Genomic DNA, 22,217 nt, shown 5'->3' on the forward strand with positions numbered 1-22,217 from the left:
TCAATTATCGTAGGACAAAGAGTTCTCCATATATCATGGACAACAACATGGTCTACAGTGTAACAATCTAAAGACCATCCAACCTTCCAAAAACCAACCGACGGAAAGGTGCAAAACCTATACTTCTATGAAGGGCGCATAAAGATTTCAGAAAACAAGAGGGCCTGAAAGGCATAAAGTCGCTCATCTGAGATTCAAAGGAACTGACCTGTTCTGTGCAGCACAAGATGTCATTTGAACAAAATTTAATGTTCTAACCAACTTTAATGACTAGTGAGCACCCATGCAGCCACGTTTTTCAACAGACCAGAACCATTTTCATACACATCCAAGATATCATTTAAATAAATATTCTGACAAAGTTTCATGAAGATTCGTGAAGCCATATAAGGAAAAAAGCCCCCCCCCCCTGGTGGCCATGTTTTTCAAGCAACTGGAACCAATTTTGAACTTGTCCAAGATATCATTGGGACAAATTTTCTGACCAAGTTTCATGACGATCGGACAATAAATGTGGCTTCTAGAGTGTTAACAAGGTTTACAATAGCTATACAGAGAACCCACGTTTATCCGGACACGTCTGTTACGGCAGAAAATTCCAGATTAACGAATCTTCCGGATTATCCAACCAGTGCCGTTTCAAGATTCAAATATTTACCTTATGACATAATCCTTATGTTTATGTACATTTACACACTTATTTTGCATCAAGAATGATATTTTCTTGAAACACAGACATTTATTTAGTTTAAAATAAAATCAACAAGGGCTGTTTGTAAAACATGCATGCATCCATATGGGCTCTCCGTTGTAGTGACAGCCATTGTGTGAATATGTTTTTTGTCACTGAGACCTTGACCTTTGACCTGGTGACCTGAAAATCAATAGGGGTCATCTGCCAGTCATGATCAATGTACATATTAAGCTTCATGATCCTAGCCATAAGCGTTCTTGAGTTATTATCGGGAAACCATTTTACTATTTCGGGTCACCTTGACCTTGACCTTTGACCTAGTGACCTGAAAATCAATAGAGGTCATCTGTGAGTCATGATCAATCCACCTATCAAGTTTCATGATCCTAGGAATAAGCGTTCTTCAGTTATCATCCGGAAACCATTTGACTATTTCGGGTCACCGTGAACTTGACCTTTGACCTAGTGACCTCATAATCCATAGTGGTCATCTGCGAGTCATGATCAATGTACCTATGAAGTTTCATGATCCTAGGCATAAGCGTTCTTGAGTTATCATCCGGAAACCATTTTACTATTTCGGGTCACCATGACCTTGACCATTGACCTAGTGACCTCAAAATCAATAAGGGTCATCTGGGAGTCATGATCAATGTACCTTTGAAGTTTCATGATCGTAGCCATTAGCGCTCTTGAGTTATCATCCAGAAACCATTTAACTATTTCAGGTCACTGTGACCTTGACCTTTGATATAGTGACCTGAAAATCAATAGGGGTCAACTGCGAGTTATGATCAATCTACCTATCAAGTTTCATGATCCTAGGCATAAGCGTTCTTGAGTTATCATCCGGAAACCATTTTACTATTTCGGGTCACCGTGACCTTGACCTTTGACCTAGTGACCTGAAAATCAATAGGGGTCATCTGCCAGCTATTATCAATCTACCTATCAAGTTTCATGATCCTAGGCATAAGCGTTCTTGAGTTATCATCCGGAAACCATTTTACTATTTCGGGTCACCGTGACCTTGACCTTTGACCTAGTGACCTGAAAATCAATAGGGGTCATCTGCCAGCTATTATTAATCTACCTATGAAGTTTCATGATCCTAGGCATAAGCGTTCTTGAGTATTCATCCGGAAACCATTTTACTATTTCGGGTTACTGTGACCTTGACCTTTGACCTAGTGACCTGAAAATCAATAAGGTCATCTGCGAGTCATGATCAATCTACCTATCAAGTTTCATGATCCTAGGTCTAAGCGTTCTTGAGTTATCATCCGGAAACCATTTTACTATTTCGGGTCACTGTGACCTTGACCTTTGACCTAGTGACCTCAAAATCAAAAGGGGTCATCTGCGAGTCATGATCAATGTACCTATGAAGTTTCATGATCCTAGGCCCTAATGTTCTTGAGTTATCATCCGGAAACCACCTGGTGGACGGACCGACAGACCGACCGACAGACATGTGCAAAGCAATATACCCCCTCTTCTTCGTAGGGGGGCATAAATATTGTTAAACAATGTTAATGCAAAAACGCGTAACAGAATTTTAGTTCATGTACACACATGACGTAAAGCTTTGTGAATTTTACAATCACACAGTAAGCGTTGATCACTAAGTATTGAATCGATATTTCGTTGCTGTATACACTTTGCATGAGGGCTGTGTGTATCTCGTGTAATACTGACGACGCTTGCTTGCAGGCTTCAGCAAAATATTGAATGGCGTGGGCAGTATGGCAGGATAAGTTGGAATGATTTTTCAACTCAAAACATCATCTTTTTATTTTGGTAAACATGCAAAACTGTGAAAGCAAATTGTTAAATTTTTTAATAAGTGTGTCATTTTAAGTGTTTAACAGTTGTGTATTGACGGTCGGATTATAATCAGTGTCTAAATTGGTCGCGTGTTCAGCTCATTAAAGACATTAAAGAAAATCAAACATCTAACAAGTGTGTCATTTAAGATGCATTGTGTAATACTGACATCAATTTACGTTTGAAGTCGAATCATGTTTAGTCACGCCCATTAGCTATCACGCCTAAACACAATAATATTTCACACCTCAGTGATTTTACGTTTGAAGTCGAATCATGTTTAGTCACGCCCATTAGCTATCACGCCTAAACACAATAATATTTCACGCCTCAGTGATCGCACTTTTGTTTTAACGACGGGTTGACCATTAAGCCTAAAACAACAATACTTCACGCCTCGGTGATTGTGCTTTTGTTTATGCGGCAGATGGGCGATTAAGCCACCATGTTGGGAAGCATCCAGATTACGGGACATAACTACAGCTAAATACACAGATCGGTGTCGCAAAATCTATGTCTGGATCCGGAACACGAGATTCCATACTTATCGGGGTAAAATACTGCATCATAAATCCGTTCCCCTTGACTTTTGTCCAGATATCGAATTCCGTATAAATGCGGGTTCACTGTATAAGGAAAAATGCCACGCCCCCTTGGCGGCCATGTTTTTCAATCAACGGGCATCATTTTTTAACTCGTTCAAAATATCATTGATATGAATCTTCTGACCAAGTTTCATGAAGATCGGACAATAAATGTGGCCTCTGGAGTGTTAACGAGATTTTACTACAGCCATATATAGCCATATAAGGAAAATGCCCTGCCCTTTGGCAGCCATGTTTTTCAAGCAAACGGAACTATTTTCAAACTCATCCAAGATATTATTGCGACCAATCTTCTGACCAAATTTCATGAAGATTGGACAATAAATGTGGTCTTTAAAGTGTTAACAAGGCAAATGTTGTCGCACGACGGACGACGCAAGACGGACAAAAGGCTATCACAAAAGCTCACCATGAGCACATTGCACAATGTGCTCAGGTGAGCTAAAAAATGCCCCGCCCCTTGGCAGCCATGTTTTTCAAGCAAACGTAACCATTTTCAAATTCATCCAAGATATCATTGAGACCTAAATCTTCTAACCAAATGTCATGAAGATTGGACAATAAATGTGGCCTCCAAGGTAATAACAAGGCAAATGTTGACGCCGCACAACGCACTACGCACAAGGGACGACGGACAAAAGGCGATCACAAAAGCTCACCATGAGCACATTGTGCTCAGGTGAGCTTAAAATCATTCTCCATTTATTGTGCATAACAATACCGTCAAAGGACAGTCCAATTGAAAATCTAATGATGGAAAGACAGATGCAAATCAATTTACCTTCCTAACATGCCATTGCAACCTACCAGCTATTCTGTGGACGGCCCTATCTGCAGGATCAAGCTGTAGCATGTTGATGGAGAGATCCGGCATGGCAGGGAGCCCATATTCCTTGAAGTAGTAGTCTGGGTTGTGCGACATTGCTGCTGCTTGACCTCGATGTTATCTGCCAATCCTTGACCTTGACCATTAATGTCTGTTGTTAATGGTGCAGTTTCTTTGGGGTTCTGTCACTGTTGCTGCCTGAAAGTGAAAAATGTCTAGTAAATCTTCCGATGGGCAAAAGATACCATAGAGTTTGGTGTTCACAGTTGAGCTGAATGTACCATTGATTTGTGTTTTCAAGGTTGAGCTAAATATACCATGGAGTTTTTTGTTCAATGTTGAGCTAAAATACCAAGGACTTTGTGTTCAAGGTTGAATTTTTCACTTTGGACACATGAATCAGCTTGACACATGTACTTCAGGCACAGCAAACATTTGCTGATAACCAAGATATTATAGATGAACTTCCCTCTTATGGTTACTAATGAATAACCTTGGGATTGTCAGTCAATCATGCACAGATCATTTCATTACGCATGTCAAATGCATATGTATATTTCAAACAATTGGCATTTAATAGATTCTAAAAGATACAACAATAACCATAACTGAGGAACTCTTGATGATATGAAGGTGATCCAGTGTTCAGAAAATTATATTGCTCTCAATGATTTGTAAGACCATGACGCGAAAATGGATGATATACATAAATAGACCAACAGTCACAAGGGTAAGATGCAGTACTTCTGTCAGTGAAAAGGGCTAATAATAAATGAGTGGTTCTTTGTGTATTTAAAAACAATATGTGTTTGAGAAACACTTTTTTATGTCCCCCCAATATATTTGACCTTTGACCTTGAAATTTGACCTTGACCTTTCACCACTCAAAATGTGCAGCTCCATGAGATACACATGCATGCCAAATATCAAGTTGCTGTCTTCAATATTGCAAAATTTGACCTTTGACCTTCACATTTGACCTTGAAGGATGACCTTCACCTTTCACCACTCAAAATGTGCAGCTTCATGAGATACACATGCATGCCAAATATCAAGTTGCTATCTTCAATATTGCAAGAGTTATGGCCAATTTTTTAGTTTGACGCAAACCACTGTAAAAAAGCAACAAACCAACAAACAGACAGGGCAAAAACAATATGTTCCCCATTATATACTGGGGGACATAAAAAGGCTTAAATGGCTAACACCTAAATTCTGAAATTAGACATAAGTGAAAACGCAAATGAAAAGCCCATACTTATTGGGACTGATGTATAAACAATTATAATGGATGAATCAATAGGGAAAGAAAATTAACTAGAAATGGCGCGGCAGAGGCCGACGCGTATCCCCACGACGCATGTTTGACCGAATGACTCAGGGGCGCCCCAGGGTTGGTAATCGGGCCATGCATAGTTGAGATTGACCGCATTGTCATAAGAGAAGTTATGTATCAATTAGGAGTGAATTGGTGTAGAAATTAAGAAATTATAGTAAAAGGCAATTTTGGGTGGGCGTGGCCTATGTGGGCGGGGCACCCCAGGGTTGGTAATGGGGCCATGCATAGTTGAGATTAACTGTATTGTCATAAGAGAGGTTCAGTATCAATTTGAAGTGAATCGGTGTAGAAATGAAGAAATTATAGTAAAAGGCAATTTTGGGTGGGCATGGCCTATGTGGGCGGGGCGCCCAAGGGTTGGTAATGGGGCCATGCATAGCTGAGATTGACCGTATTGTCATAAGAAAGGTTCAGTATCAATTTGAAGTGAATCGGTGTAGAAATGAAGAAATTATAGTAAAACTGCAATTTTGGGTGGGCGTGGCCTATGTGGGCGGGGCGCCCCAGGGTTGGTAATGGGGCCATGCATAGTTGAGATTGACCGTATTGTCATAAGAGAGGTTCGGTATCAATTTGAATACAATCGGTGTAGAAATGAAGAAATTATAGTAAAATAACCTAAAAAAATGAGGGAAAATCTCTGACCCGGCCCCGCCCCAACCCCCATAACTTTTAACCCAGGGGTCAGATCAAAATTCCAAATAGTGCAGAGTCGCACGTATGCTCATAGCTACCATGTGTGTAAGTTTCAAGGTTCTAGTGCTTATAGTGTAGGAGATAGTGGCCAGTACGGGCAGACGGACGGCAGAGATAACCACAATATCCCCATGCGTTTCAAAAGCCTTGACTTCGCCATTCTTTGAGTTGATATACATAAAAAGTACAGCATTTCCATAATGCAAGCCATTCACAAAAACTGGTAAATGAAAACTGATTATGCTAAGTTAACACCTGGGCAGTCTTATATGTTATCTCTGTTTTACACTTTATGTACAAATATTCATCAAAAGAATTTGTTTACTGAAGTTGATATGGCTGCAATACAATCCACAACAGATTTATAAAACCTAAACCTACCTGGGGCTTTATGTCATAACAGAACAAAATGCAAAACAAACTCATTCAATCAATCTTCCTATTATCCCTATGAACACTTTAAATACTTGGGTGCATATTACTGACTGGAATTTCCAAGGAAATATGCTACAACCATGGCATGTGTTACATTTCAGGAACATTTTGTTCATCATTACTGGTGAAAACTATTTAAACTAAAGCATCATCCTATTAATGTATGTTTCCTTTTTGATAGTGATATAAATAAAGTACACTAAGGAAATAAAATAACTTTTTTTCAATATACCAAAAATATATTAACAATTCAAGTTCATTCAGAAGGAATCATAACACATTTCTTCCTATTATGTCATACCTACTGCAAGGGGAAGCATATATTGAAAATCAGAAGGAAGTAATTGTTATAATTTATTCATCTTCAGTTGTGATTTACAAAATAAAATTAGTTTTCCTCAAATAATAAAATTGTGTTTTCGTTTTTTGGTAAACAAACTAATATCTTCCTTGTAATTAGGCCCAAATTACACCTGAGGAAACGTTCATCTTATAAACACAAATCAACCTATCAGTCTAATAAGAGTTGAGTCCTTAGAGCCCTTTCACCCATTTATGCCTAGTGGACTCTCCCATCCTTCTAAATTGGATCAATTTATTTCCGAAATTAGGGATGTCTAGTATATTTATTTCTATATTTAGAATATTTCTTTCAGAAATTCCTTTAAGCAAACAGCGCAGACCTTGATAAGACGCCACATCATACAGCGTCTCACAGAGCTCCAGATAAAAATTTGGTAAAATTCTTATTTACTCACTATTTCGAAAATTAATTCTTATTTTACCCCCTATTTATAAAATTAATTCTTAACACTATATTACCAAATAATGTTTATGCATTGTTTTTGACACATCAACAATCCAACATTTTGGTTTATAGTCTTGGAAAAGCCTGGCTTTCTTTTCCGTTTCTTGCTTTCCCATTATCGGACAGCTTTTTCTGGCTCAAAAGACCCCACATCTATCTTGCTCATCTTGCTTTTTTTGCCTTCCACGCTTCGATACACCGCTTCGGTCGGCCATTTTGAATTTTTATTTAAAACAGTAACTGACACTTCGGCTTAGGTCATACTGGCATTTTGGTCGCCATTAAAGTCATATCAAAAATATATATTTAACATTTAATTTTAATGACATTTTGAATAGGTATATTGTATATTACTGTGTATAAAAATTACGATAAGTGTAATTAAAAAGGTACAATAAACAGTAATGACTCGCCTGTAATACCAGGAGAACAGAATCGAGACTGTTTGGCCTTTCGACCGTTCTTAAGTGTGGCCCTTCCTCACAGCAAAGTGACGTTGACTTAAAGTTGTAGTTTTAATTGAGTGCTCGACGAGTCAGAACCGGGAAATGTTTACCATATATAATTTGCTACTGGAAGTTTTACGCACGTTCGAAAATGTCGAATTCGTGTTTTATTTTTTCAAGGCGTAACTTTACGCAAAGATTTTAAATCTAAATCGTTATTTAATAAATTTTATTTGTTTTTACGCCTTTACGCATGTTATCTGGAGCACTGGTCTCATCTGGGTCTACACTGTTTGCCAAGGCCTTTTTTCTAGATGCTAGGCATAAATGGGTTAAGATAAGTCCATAAAGAATTTAAAGATGTGTTGAGTCCAAAAACAAGATTAAGGCTAGTAAAAGGTGACAAATCAAATTATTATGCATATAAACTGGTCTAATTTTTACCGGATTTCAGTAACTCTTGCATAAAAAATGATAATAACACAGCTTAGGTGCAATGTTGTCAAGAATTATGGAAGATATAACCGTTTTATAATTTGAAGAAAAAAAGTTTACAACTTTGCAATTTCCGTACATTTTCGCTATCTCCGATGTTCCTCGGCTTCTTTTGTAAAGTACGCATATATTGATGACGTTGTACAAACAACACAATATCCTCATAAGTTTGGTAAGATATTTTTGTTTGAATGTCTGGCCTCTTCACCCTTGACCTGCTCATGTGATACACAATGTCTTGTGCTGACCAATCAAAATTTGCAATCAGAAAACCGGCTCGGAATCGCTCGGCATGATTGAGTAAACAGCGATGTAAATAAACTGATTGTTTGTAAACACAATTGACTTGGAGGACCCTGAATTTTGAGCTCAAAACAAGTTTTATTGCTCAAATTTTTTATGGTAATGTCCAATAGCATATATATATATATTAATTTTTGTTAACCTTTATTAATAAAATATGTAAAAAAATATTTAAAGATCAATAAAAATTACGGATTGTCATCTTTATGGACCTTTTAAGTAATAACAGAACTACAAAAAATGTTACTTCTGAATTGTTTACAAGCTTTGTCATCTGTAAGTCACAGTTGAGTGTGACCCCGCCAGCATATTTTCAAATTCAGTATCATTAACAATTTCCAGTAGTTACAACCTTTCTTATAAGTAATTCATCCCAGCAAATGCACACACCTGTAAGACAATTGTAGGCCTTATTAAATTTTTGGTACCATTATAATTGTTGTGAAAAGATCTTTCTAATGTTGCTTTATTAAAAGTGTTAATGCCTTGCCTATTTCATCTTCGGATACCCAGGACTTATTCATTCCGTTACTCTCCAGCATTAGCCGTGGGACAATATAAGCAATACACGCCGTTTTGACCTTAACTGTAACCTTTCAGTAGACCAACGAAATCGCAGTTTACAAAAAGAATTTCGCTTTGGAGGTGTCAATGCTTCGCCTGGATAATTGCGATTTGATACACCAAGCTTTTCCATCCACCTGTCCGAGTGCTTAAAAAGACATCACGCCCATTACTCTGATAGTCGTTTAAATTCCCAATTTTAAAGTATACGCATGCACGACGAAATTGCATTCCTATGGACGACGCAATTTTGACAACAAACCCGAAGTCTCTTTAGTACGAGTTGTATCATTGGTAAAAAATATCCTCATCAAACCGTGAGGGATCCAATGAAATTACTGGATTTGACACACCCTAAAACGGTGAAAAGAGCTCGTAATGTCCCACGGTCCATAAATGGAGAGGAACGGAATGGGTCGAACGTGGGTATCCGACGATGTGCCTATTTAAGAATTCTGAAACCCTGCAATCTAATTAAAGTAATTTTAATCTGAATATTTCAGTCATAGTATATACGAAATTGAAAAAAAAGACTTTAGTGGTATGGAATTGATGCACCACATTGAAATATATCATTTGATTTCAAGCATCAGTATTACTAAGTAAATTAACAACTTTGAAGAAAAAGTTCTGGATGAGCGAACAATTTTTTCAGAATTTAACTTGCTGCAAGAGTCACAAGTTTTGATTTGCATAATCACTAAATAACTCTTTTCAGTGTGATAATAATGCATGATCATCGAAAGAATAAACTAAACTTGTGTTTTCTGACAAAAAGTCATCAAGGTTTTTTCCCACCTCTTGAAAGTGTGGCCTCATGTTTTATTAAGTAGGGTAATGTTTTCTTTTTGCAAGTTGGGATGTGGTTGCTTAGCGCTGCCCTAGGTAGGGGGCTAAACAAAGTCCTTGGCTGAGGTCAGTTTTTTAAAACAAGAGATGTGTTTGTCAGAAACACAATGCCCCCTAATGCGCCGCTTTGAATTAATTTATTTCACCTTTGACCTTGAAGGATAACCTTCACCTTTCACCACTCAAAATGTGCAGCTCCATGAGATACACATGCATGCCAAATATCAAGTTGCTATGTTCAATATTGCAAAAGTTATGAAGAAGGTTAAAGTTTTGGGACACATGGACACATACAATGACAGACAGGCCAAAAACAATATACCCGCAATCTTTCGATCCAGGGGCATAAAAACATGTGAGGTAATCTTATAACAGCTCCTCCTAAAAAAACAAGTCCTTGAAGTTTACCAGCCTTTCACAGATAAAGTTGTCCAACAAGAATAATCATTCCATCCATTATTTTGACTGCCATATCATGGTATAATTTAACCTTGATATTTTAAAGAACAAGAGATGTGTTTGTCAGAAGCACAATGCCCCCTTATGTGCCGCTTTGAATTTTTTTTTTTTACCTTAGACCTTGAAGGATGACCTGGACCTTTCACAACTCAAAATGTGCAGCTTCATGAGATACAAACGCATGCCAAATACAAGTTGCTATGTTCAATATTGCAAAAGTCATATAGAAGGTTAAAGTTTTGGTTAAAGTTTTGGGTAATACACCCACACACACATACAATGACAGACAGGCCAAAAACAATACACCCCGGATTAAACCTCTACTGTTTTTTGTTTGCGCTCATAAACATGAATCAAACAGTTGCTAATATGTGTTTCTTGATTTCATATGTGTGTCTAGATTTCAGAAGTGGACATGACAAGATAATATGTAAGTGTTTGATAAACATAAGTGTTCAATTAAGGACTTTTGTTTGCCCTCTTACTCTGATCTGATGACAGCCAGATATACTTTAATACAGGAAGCTATATAAAAACATTAAATTGCATTATATGAGTCGTGTTCTGAGAAAACTGGGCTTAATGCATGTGCCTAAAGTGTCATCCCAGATTAGCCTGTGCAGTGCGCACAGGCTAATCAGGGATGACACTATCAGCGTTTATGGTATTTTTAGTTTCAAGGAAGTCCCTCCTTCCCGAAAATCAAGTTTAGGGGGAAGTGTCGTCCCTGATTAGCCTGTGCGGACTGCACAGGCTTATCTGGGACAACACTTTACGCACATGCATTAAGCCCAGTTTTCTCATGAGTAAGCGACCAGTGAGTGAACCAGACTTTCAATGCAGACATCATAGTTCTGAACCACATTTACAAGCAAATTCATTGAATTGGTATCCCCGGCCAATATGCTTCTGGACACAAAAGTGTTATATTTGACACTAAAAAAGCATTTTTTTAAAGATACAAAGGGCCATAACTCCGTTATAAACAGGTGGTGTACAATGCCATTTGGCATGCATCCTCCTCTTATCCATATATATACTCATACCAAGTTTAAATGAAATCCACCAAAGCACTTCCAAGATATGGCTCCGGACACAAAAGTGCTGGACGGATGGAAGGACGGACGAAAGGACAGATGGACGGACAACGCCAAAACAATATCCTCCTGCCTATGGCGGGGGATAATTATGCAACTACACAAAACCAGTGAGAGAAAGTGCTCACTGTGCAGGTCTCGAACCCATGTCCATCCAAGCAAACAATCTGAACTCCTGCTGTGTACCAATGAAAAGCATAACAATCAAAGCTTAAGGAAATGTTGACCAGATGTGGGGCTCAAAGCCAGGACTGAAGTGATTTGTAATAGTAGGGATGCAATGGGTAGCAATTTTGTGTTGGGTATTATCATACATGCCATAATTTTTCAGACCATTTCCGGGACATTGAGTTAAATTGTCCGGGACTTTTGCAGATTTTCCGGGACATGTATAAAATGTAGCGATATTTATAGACATATGCATTTTTGGTACGTTTTTTTTTGTTTCGCATCGTTAATTGCAAAAGTTCGAAAGCCTATCCGAAATACACTTGATCTATTAACGTCAAATTAAACATTACTACTTCCGTTACTAGATACAAGCCACGTGTTTTCAGTGTAAGCGTTCTAAACATAGATGGTGACGTCACTGCGTTATTGTTATTAAGACCGGTGTGTAACGCGTAGTTGTTGATACGCCTTTATTCATTTATAACATTTATATAATAAAAAATACGTTTTTATATGCTTACTTTTTTACTCAACTTCTTTGTCGGTTGAACGTGCGAACATAAACTGCTTTAAATTTTTTACTCAGCGATGTTGGACTTCAGATGTGTGAACAACTATCCTTTGCCCTTACACAGCGGGAAATAATGACGTTGTAGATTAAAGTCAATTAACAACCACATTAAACAATGCCGCCTTTTCGGTTTGACCGCGAACGTGAGACAATCGATATGATAACAGGACCCCTGTTAATTGATCGATTTTGACACGTAGCGTAGTCTGCCTATTCGGGTAGGCATTGTCATGGAGACGCTGCAGATATACACAGATTCCAGGTGCAGTTAAGCCTAAGATAAGGTACATGTATATATGGATTTTGTAAATTCCGGGACATTTGACAGATTTCCGGGACAGCGGGACAAGTTCTTCATTTCCGGGACTGTCCCGGACAATCCGGGACGTATGGCATGTATGGTATTATTTTTAAGTAAGGTAATTTTGTATCTACTAGCTTCCTGATATAACAAAAAGGCCCAAGTTGACCTTAGGCGCTCAACTAAGACAACAAGGGACTTTATTGTTCTTAGCAAGTAGTTTTCATTTGGTTAATAACTATATTGTGGCTTGAAGAGTGTTCAAAAGCTTTCGTTTTATTTCTAGCAAGTGACAAGTGTTTTTTTTACATTCAAAATAGGGTCCGGTAATCGGAACCATTCCCAATGGAAAAAAGTATACATTTTTGCCAAATGGGAGTCAAAAATTCCCAACGAAAGGTTTCCAAAAAACAAGATCTCAATATTTTATTCATCTCTCATCAATATAAGTTCAATATTAGAAAATAAAATACTGGACACACTTGCATCCTCTCTTTTGAAGCATATTTTAGCAAAACAACAACAACACTCATTTCCCAATTTTAGTAAAAATGACGCGAATTTTCCCAATCCAAAGGGACACGGCCCAATTCCCAAAACGGTACAAAAAAACACTGGTGACCTAGTTTATGACTCTTTGTGATCCAGTTTTAAACTTCAAGGTCCTGATATAAAGCGATTTAATGTTCCAACCAGTTCCGAAGACTTTGCAAGCAATAAATGTGGCAACTAGAGTGTTCACAACCTTTGCCTTTGATTTGACCTAGTAACCTAGTTTTTTTATTCCACATGACCCAGTTCACATTCATAATATAATTCGGAATATAATTAAGACAAGTTCTAAACATTAATGTAGATATACTTTTGCAAAGGAAACATACTTTACTGTGTATATGTATTTAATATATATAAATATTATTATTTATATTATTATTTATATAAATACAAATTATAGAAGTCATAATGACCGAGCAAAAAAATAAATACACTTAAAAATATTCCCCAAACATATTGGCAGAGTTATAACTACAAACATATGCCAATGTCACTCTAGTCTGCTATATATGCGAGTGGTGGGGAAATCTTAGCAGTGAGTAATGCTCATCTAAATCAATAATAACAGTCAGATTTGCCAGCACTTTAATGAAACATTTATTTCTGGAATGTCCAATGAAATATCATTTATTACAAACAATCACACTTAAAATGTCTTACCATAAATAACCACACATCGTGTTAAGCCAAATATTTACAAGAAAATAAACAATTTATTCCTAATCTACGAGAGCTGTCTAGCACTGTTTTCTACGGCGGCTGATCAATCGAGTGTATTCACTCCCCACGTGTTTACACAGTTGATTCATCGCATATACGCACGGCGTCTGTACCAGGCATCGTTGAAAATATCGATTTCTTTTCAACGATGTATATATGTTGCATGATTAAGGATAATATCTAGCCAACACAATTTACTTACGCTTAAAATATTAATTCTAACCTACCGCATATTCATAGTTACTTTCGTTATTGACAAGAATTATCCAATCGACCACGACGAGCGCGATTCATAACAGCAGCTTTGATTGGTTGTTGAATTTGTTCCCACCAGAATTTAATGCACGTGGAATTCAATGCCGCAAGTCGACAGCTGTACGTTACGTGTTACGTCCTAAGGATTGGGGCACTTAATTTTCAAAAAGCGTGGGGATATTGTGGTTATCACCACCGTCTGTACGTCTGTCTGCCCGTCCGTCCGTCCTGGCAACTATCTTCTCCTACACTATAAGCACTAGAACATTGAAACTTACACACGTGGTAGCTATGAGCATATGTGGGACCCTGCACTATTTGGAATTTTGATCTGACCCCTGGGTCAAAAGTTATGGGGGTTGGGGTGGGCCGGGTCAGATATTTTCACTCATTTTTATGCCCCCGGTATGGTGCATTGGCCATAACTTTTGCAATATTGAAGATAGCAACTTGATTTTCGGCACGCATGTGTATCTCATGGAGCTGCACATTTTGAGTGGTGAAAGGTCAAGGTCATCCTTCAAGGTCGAAGGTAAAAAAAACAAATCCAAGGGAAGTAATACGCTTTAAACGGAGGTAAGTAATTAACCTCTACATCTACATGGTTTCATCAAACTGTCATGGCTTGACATTTCTTTGACGGTGCGCAAGAAAAAAACATAAAGTAAAGCGTAAAGCTACAATAGTAAAGGTTGAAAAAGGTAAAGTAAAAAGTAAGAAAGTGTAGTGGAGGCCCCAGTCACTTTTCACATCCATCAGATCACAAGACCAATTTAGCTTCCGTGACGGTACCAGGGCACAAGGCCCCGCCAAAATAGCTCATGTCCGTCATTTGAATGCTTAATTCGTAAACCTGCCAAATGATTTTTTTTTAATAAATCAAAGCGGCGCAGGAGGTAGCATTGTGTGTCTGACAAACACATCTCTTGTTTTATGTTATTTTACATTAACTTCTTCATTTCTACACCGATTCACTTCCAATTGATACTGAACATCATCTCTTATGACAATACAGTCAATCTCAACAATGCATGGCCCCATTACCAACTCTGGGGTGCCCCCTGGGTCAAACATGCGGCGTTGGGATACGCGTCGGCCCCATTTCTAGTTTGAAAAAAATAGTTATCATTTGAAGATCAGTGTGTTGAAGAATAAATGTAGATCTAGAATAATTCAATTAACATGTAATGTAATGAGCGAAAAGTGTGGAATTAGTGATTCCGAAGTTTTTAAGAGCGTTATGAACAACTGTTATAAAGCAAGTTGTTCAACTATACAAGTACATATTAAGAACTTCACGTATTAAGTTAATACTAGTTAACATTTTCTTCATAAGGTCAAACCGTGCCATATACCACCAAGCACGCACGCACGTGCACCCCACGCAATAAAACACTCGCACGTACACGCATAAATTGATTATGTATGAGACAGTCATTCTGGTGACTAAGCGATACAAATGCCTGTAATCGCAGTTGATAACGCACGAATAACTTACTTGAACTAAATGTGTAAATTGTAATGTAATCAAGCGTTCAGTCAAATTACTGTTCAAATATTTTCACATCACAAGTCAATTTCGAAATAATTTCCAGTCTCAATGTATTCTTACCTCAAATATCATAGTTATTGCACATATTAAATGCGATTGTCCATTGAAGCGTGAATTAGAAAAACTAACCTTTATATTGTAAGTCCTTTATATGTCTTGTGCTTCGCTTTCAATGTATTTCCATTTTCAGTTTATGCAGAACATTTTCTGAAACAGGTATGACTAAATACTTTGTTGGCGTAAATAAATAACTGGAGCATGCGTTTTGTTTTGAATGACTTGTTAATCCCTTAGGCCACACTTTTATCTTTGCAAACCATTTTCAGTTTGTTTGTCTTAAAAATACACGTACCCGCTGATTACAAATTCCGATAACTACTCGAAAAGAGTCTCACAATCTCTCTTGTCAAACCCTGTGCACTGACTATCAATGCACAATTAGATAAATCCGGTTCAAATTTTGTTAAGTTGACGGAAATTATAACCCACGCCTTTTACATCATGCGTAATATTTCGGTTTTACAAAACTGAATATTCATTACAACTTTTCATTATTTAAAATCCTCTTCATAATTAAAATTCGTATGTGACAGTTAACAATTAGTGTTCGTCAACGACCTGAATGTGATTTATGTCAACGGTTTTAAGAATGGTCTGTATTTGGTTACAAATCATTATTGAATATTGTCTTTGTATTAAATGGGCATGCACTTCATTTAACTGTATTTAAAAACCCACGTTAAAAGTACAAGTACTTCATATCTTAAAAGTCCTTGAACAATATTGATTAGAAACCACGGAATACTTTTGTGTAAAACTTATTGACGCAATCATAGATTATAGGGACACAATATCTGAAATGCAATTTAAATAATGAATGCGGACGTAAAATCGTGAGTAAATTCACGGATTGAACATTTATGCATACAATTATCCAAAATACAGCGATGGAAATGACGATTGCAACAAAATGTCGAAATGAATTGAAATTATGAACACTAATATCAATTACAAAGAACAATATACATACGTTTATGATCGCAAGGGGCGATTTAAAACGTACAATAGTGTGTCATTGGACCGAACACGTGCGAAGCCCAATTCGCAAGTAACACTTAATTAGATTTTGTCCGTAATATAAAACATAAAACGCATGTATCATATTATTGTGTTTTCCTTATAGTCGTCAGTACATCCTATACAAAATCACCGACCAAGTCCCAATCACAAATTGACTACATTACACCATTGACTACTTTGCAACTCGGGTCTAAATCACTCCATATCTAAATCACTTATTTCGCCAATTACGCCTCGAACTCAGCCTGTCTTACTTGCATTAGGCTACTAAATAATTGCCTCAAATTGTATCACCCTCTGTCTATCAACATTGAGAAAGAATCACCCAAGGCTCTATCACTATTGATCTTACACCCGTAATTACTATATAAAGAACATGTGTATATATAACTATTTTACCTACACAGTCGACAACTATAGACCCACATTTGTATCACTAATTGTCTTACACACATGACCATAAAGAAGCAATCACTGATTTCTTACACCATTTTCTATCATAAAGTAAGGCTCCATAGGTCATTGTCGGCTCGGGTACTACTTGCATGTATCCCGGGTACTCTTAAGTATACTTACATTCAGCATGCTACAAACTAAGTCATCCTAACACCCTGTCCATCTTACACCATTCAGCATGCTACAAACTAAGTCATCCTAACACCCTGTCCATCTTACACCCTTCAGTATGCTACAAACTAAGTCATCCTAACACCCGGCCATCTTACACCCTTCAGTATGCTACAAACTAAGTCATCCTAACACCCGGCCATCTTACACTCTTAAATTCGTACAAACTAATTCACCACAAGATACTGTAATAGTTGTATATTTTATTAAAGTGACGCATAGTGCATAGGCAATCATTGGTATTTATAGCAATAATACGATCAATATTATTATATAAACAAATATATTTACAAAACAGTGAACTTCCCAGCCATATAAATGGCTTACGAGTCAATACGTTGACATGTTACGGGTGTAGTCATAAAATCACATCAATGTTGTGCAGGAAAGATCACGATAATAAAAAGTGTGAAATTGTTTAAAGTTTAAGCATGGATGGATTTAGATCAATAACTTCTGTTACTTATTAACACGTGGACTTACAATCATAGTATTGCAAGTTCATGTAAAAATTAGTAATACTATTTACATAGGTAGTATAATTTACATATTGATGTGTTTTTAATGTCTGTCGGATATATATATATATATATATATATATATATATATATATATATATATATATATATATATATATATATATATATATATATATATATATATATATATATATATATAAATATATTATGTTGTCAGTAATGAAAGGGATAACACTCGGATGTTTCTAATCGCGGACGGTAAACATGTTGCTGCCCCTGATGCTTTTCTCTCTAATACTCGGTTTTACACAGGGACAAGTTTAACCAACCTTATTTTCTGAGAGGAAGCATATATCCGTTAAGATTGTCATAACTCTTCCTCTCACAAGAAATTGTATGATAAATTGTTCCCGAGTGGAGGTACACAGTCTCCTCTATGTTCTTCCGCCATCTGTATAACATCCACTTTTATGGTCTCCGTCGTATCTACCAATGTTGTTAATGATTAATAACTTCCGAGATGGGATATCACAAATTTAGATATAAATCTTTTTATTTTTTAGGCAATATTTGGTGCCCGAAGGACCCATATTTTCCCCCGATTTCGATATGTTTGTAGTGGACGAAATGCATTTATCTCTAGTTTTTTATGAAAAAGCTGTTATACAAATTTGTGTAGAAATTATTTTTCTTCGACCATTTTTTATTACTATGACATGTCGCTAAAATTGTTCTAACAGCTATGCGATTGGATGTACGCTATGAATCACGTAAATACTGCAAGTGCACAAACATGACAAAATACTGATCCTAAATAATACTGTGATTTGATTGCATAGCCTTGACATACTGGCTGTAGTGGATCGGGTAACAATTTGAAGATAGGCCTCCGATTATTAAAGTTTACAGAATGACGGAACATGTTTCGGAACTATACTGTGCCCGTTGTTTATCATAAAGTGATCTATTTATTTACTCATATAATAACATAATACGAGTTTTGATAATAAGAATGTTCAATTTGGGCATAATTAAGCTAATTTGTAGGTGATAGTTATGGAGCTTGGTCATTGACCTCAAACAAGAACCACAAACATATGTATAAAGGTGTTGCATGTTTAACTTAATCAGAGGATGCCGACGCAAACGTCGACGGCGACACAGACATAATGGCCGAGTTGGATAGCTCGGATGATTCGATAAATATTCCAGATATAAATAGCAAATGACCTCCTTTATTTTTGATATATACGATTTTCACAACACAACACAAAGGTGCAAATAATTAAAAAGATAAACGACAGATGAAATTTAGTGATTTTATTACATAACATCTTGCAAAAAGCACAACTAGCTTGAATATAAAAGATCTAAAAATCAACAGATAACAAAAAGTTGAAAATCAGAGGAAAATAAATGAAATATAAAAATGTATCACATAGATTGAAAGACATGAAAAGAAATCGAAAGAAAATTCTCGTGCTATTAAATGACTCCACACCACACGTCTTTGTTCTAATCCCATAATGGTAAAACAATACTGAAAAATGGCACTGCGTAACTAAGCATCTTAATACAATACTTGTATTTCCAAAATAATATTTTAAGAAATATGCACAAAAATAAACCTTTTTAGAATAAGTAGAACGCTTTTGAGCATAACATCTTTACTTTTATCTTACAATAACATGTAATATACACATGAATCATTTAGTGCAGCGGGGAAGTTTGATTCTGTACAGTTAAATATAAAGAAGTGAAACTCCAGCTGCTGGAGCAGTATTGAATTTTCATTATAAACAATTAGTTGGTCCTTTATTTAATGCAAGTGACCGATTGCCCAAACAGTACAATACAGCACAATTCAGCACAATACAAACCAACATAAACACAAAATATGAATAAAGCTGGGGTCACCGCCTTGGAACGGTCAATGCAAAGCATTGGGGGTTTAAACCTGGTTATAGAGCGCTAAACCTCACACTTGGCCCAGCAATATTCATAATACATTTAAGTGTAAATAAAATTTAACGTCATAGCATTGTAACTCAAATTAAACAATAATAAAAGGGAATTAAAACGCATTCAATTTAATTACTATTTAATTACTCAATTGCATTTAAGATACAAGAGTACCGGGGTAACAGAGTTACAACTTTTTGACGAACGATCAAATAAAACTATTAACAATTGTCAACTACATTCCTTCTTTATAGAAAAAGATTTGAGAATATAGTGTCATGGAGTTAATATCTCAGATAATCATCGCGAAAATACAGGAAGAAGCAGCAATAATGGGTGTAAAAATTCCATATTACATAGCATGGTTGTTTATGTGACTGCTAAAAAAAATAAAAATAATTAAATCAAACAAGAAACGCCTATCAGAGAGAAAATATAAATAAAATGGAACGTTATAAACCCAATGACCTATGCATGTAGATTACAACTGGGAAAGTCGGTCGTTTGACGTCACAAAAATCCATAATGACATAATGACGTGAACAAATTCCAGGGGCAGTACTAAATAAAAATATTAATGGGGCTGTGCTACTAATAAAACAAGTTTAGGTGATTTAATATTAAGAAGCAAATGAATAAAAATGGTAATTCCATTAAAGCGACATTATTGGAATCAAACAGTATATAGGTGTTTTGACAACTGAAGACAGAAATGATTTGATGTACGATTTGAAGCCTTAGAATAAGTTTTTATAAAACTGATAATGAAAAAACAGCTTTTGTGAACTTGCAAATCAAAAGATAAAAATTTCTAAACAATATGGCACATGTAGCATTGGCAATCTTATTAACTCGAAATGGTAAACATGTACACGATTTTCTCGTCAAAAAGCTACCTCTAATTATTCTAAATATGTGTTGCTTAAACCGATGGTTGGTCAACGTAAAAATTCTCACTAAATCAATTATTTAGCACGAACAAAAATATGTGCATTGATTTTAAACTGGCAAATAAACGTAGAAAACATTACGAAACCCCCACTCTTGCACTATACGATGTTAAACATACATAGAGTTCAACAATCTCAAACTGACATGGACAATGTAAAGCAATTGGGTCAATAACTGCCATTCAAGGATTATAAACTAATGGATACGTTTAATTGGAAGCACATGTTTAAGAGGCATTATCTTTGAACCAAAAATAAAATCGTTTAACACAAGTTTTGCCACATTTTCTTCGTGGCGAATCATACAAAATACAAGTCAGGAATAACAAACACACAACGAACAACGGAACAACGGAATCAAAGATACAAAATTAACACCGGAATAAAAATGAAGAACAACTTGTTACGCAAAATTAAATCAGAAACATGTAACTGTATGTCATGGATAAATTAGAAATACCGTTGAAAACAAAGTAAAAAGCAAACAACACAAGCAATCCTTTGATTACAAAGTACGAAAAAACAAACACAAGACGTCAACGTATGATCAATTACATATATGTTTTAGTAAGCATGATTGATTTCAGATTGGCAATGACAGGACATACAATTAGAATATTGAAAACAATTAAATAAAACAAACACAATTAATAGACTATACATTCTATAAAGAAAAAAAATACAAAGGCACTTAATTCTTCCAAACCTTTCACAATATTCAATAAAATAGCATTTTTAAATTCAACATGACTTTGTCGGAAAGCAAATCATAATTTACAAACGGAACTTCGAATTTCACCATTAAATGAAGTACATGATTTTACAGGTTATACATGTAAAAGGTAATTAACTCACTACTATGACATTAACACGAAAAATATAATTTACAACTGAGCATATTCACGATAAATAACACCTGATTTGAAATATGATGCATGGTTATAAATAATATCCCATAACAACATCAACAAAAAAAATGATACAACAGGTTAACATTTATTTATAATAATTTTCCAGTTCTGGAAGTACACTATAATATTCACCGTGATAAACGCACGCCTTCGTGCCCAATGACCAGCTTTTTCGGCCATTACTATTTCCTCTGAGTACGGTTGCCACCTCGTCTCACTTGTGTTGACCGAGCCCCTCTCTGGTTTAAGCGCCCTCTAGCGGAACCAGCCCCTCGACCGAACGACACTTGGGCCTGCGATGCGTTTCCATTCGGTGTGCCTCCAGTGAAATTGTCTTCGATGTCGTCATCATCAGGCACGTCAAAAGAACCTTCCCAAAATGTCGCTTGTCCCACGCCAGATTCAAATATCGAGTCGCCATATCTGCGCTTATTGAGAGCCGTGCGTTCTAGCAGACGTTCTTGTCTCGATTTTTCAACTCCCTGTTGAGGAAACTGATTAGCTGGCATAACGCATCCTCCCTCGTCGTAATATTCAATCATTTTGCGCCAGACAGGGTCACATTGCAGGAGATTCCTATTGCCTTCAAGTGAGAGAAACCGTTATGAAGATTTGGCAATCAAACCTTTTTAAAAATAAT

General features: G+C 36.4%; 2 protein-coding genes across 2 annotated transcripts in view; both read right to left on the reverse strand.

Moving 5' to 3' along the window:
* LOC127860768 (microtubule-actin cross-linking factor 1, isoforms 1/2/3/4/5-like) overlaps positions 1-15,982 on the reverse strand; it is a 258,995-nt gene extending 243,013 nt beyond the window's left edge. The window contains 2 exon segments of the mRNA XM_052399044.1: positions 3,934-4,150; positions 15,698-15,982. Of these exon segments, the coding sequence (XP_052255004.1) occupies positions 3,934-4,048 (115 nt within the window). The 5' untranslated portion in view covers positions 4,049-4,150; positions 15,698-15,982.
* A 3,077-nt stretch (positions 15,983-19,059) lies between these two features.
* LOC127860497 (helicase with zinc finger domain 2-like) overlaps positions 19,060-22,217 on the reverse strand; it is a 58,551-nt gene continuing 55,393 nt past the window's right edge. The window contains exon 21 of the mRNA XM_052398603.1: positions 19,060-22,160. Coding sequence (XP_052254563.1) covers positions 21,760-22,160 — 401 coding nt within the window. The 3' untranslated portion in view covers positions 19,060-21,759. The remainder of the gene's footprint in view (positions 22,161-22,217) is intronic.

This window comes from Dreissena polymorpha, chromosome 15, assembly GCF_020536995.1.
Source record: "Dreissena polymorpha isolate Duluth1 chromosome 15, UMN_Dpol_1.0, whole genome shotgun sequence".
Lineage (NCBI taxonomy): Eukaryota > Metazoa > Mollusca > Bivalvia > Myida > Dreissenidae > Dreissena > Dreissena polymorpha.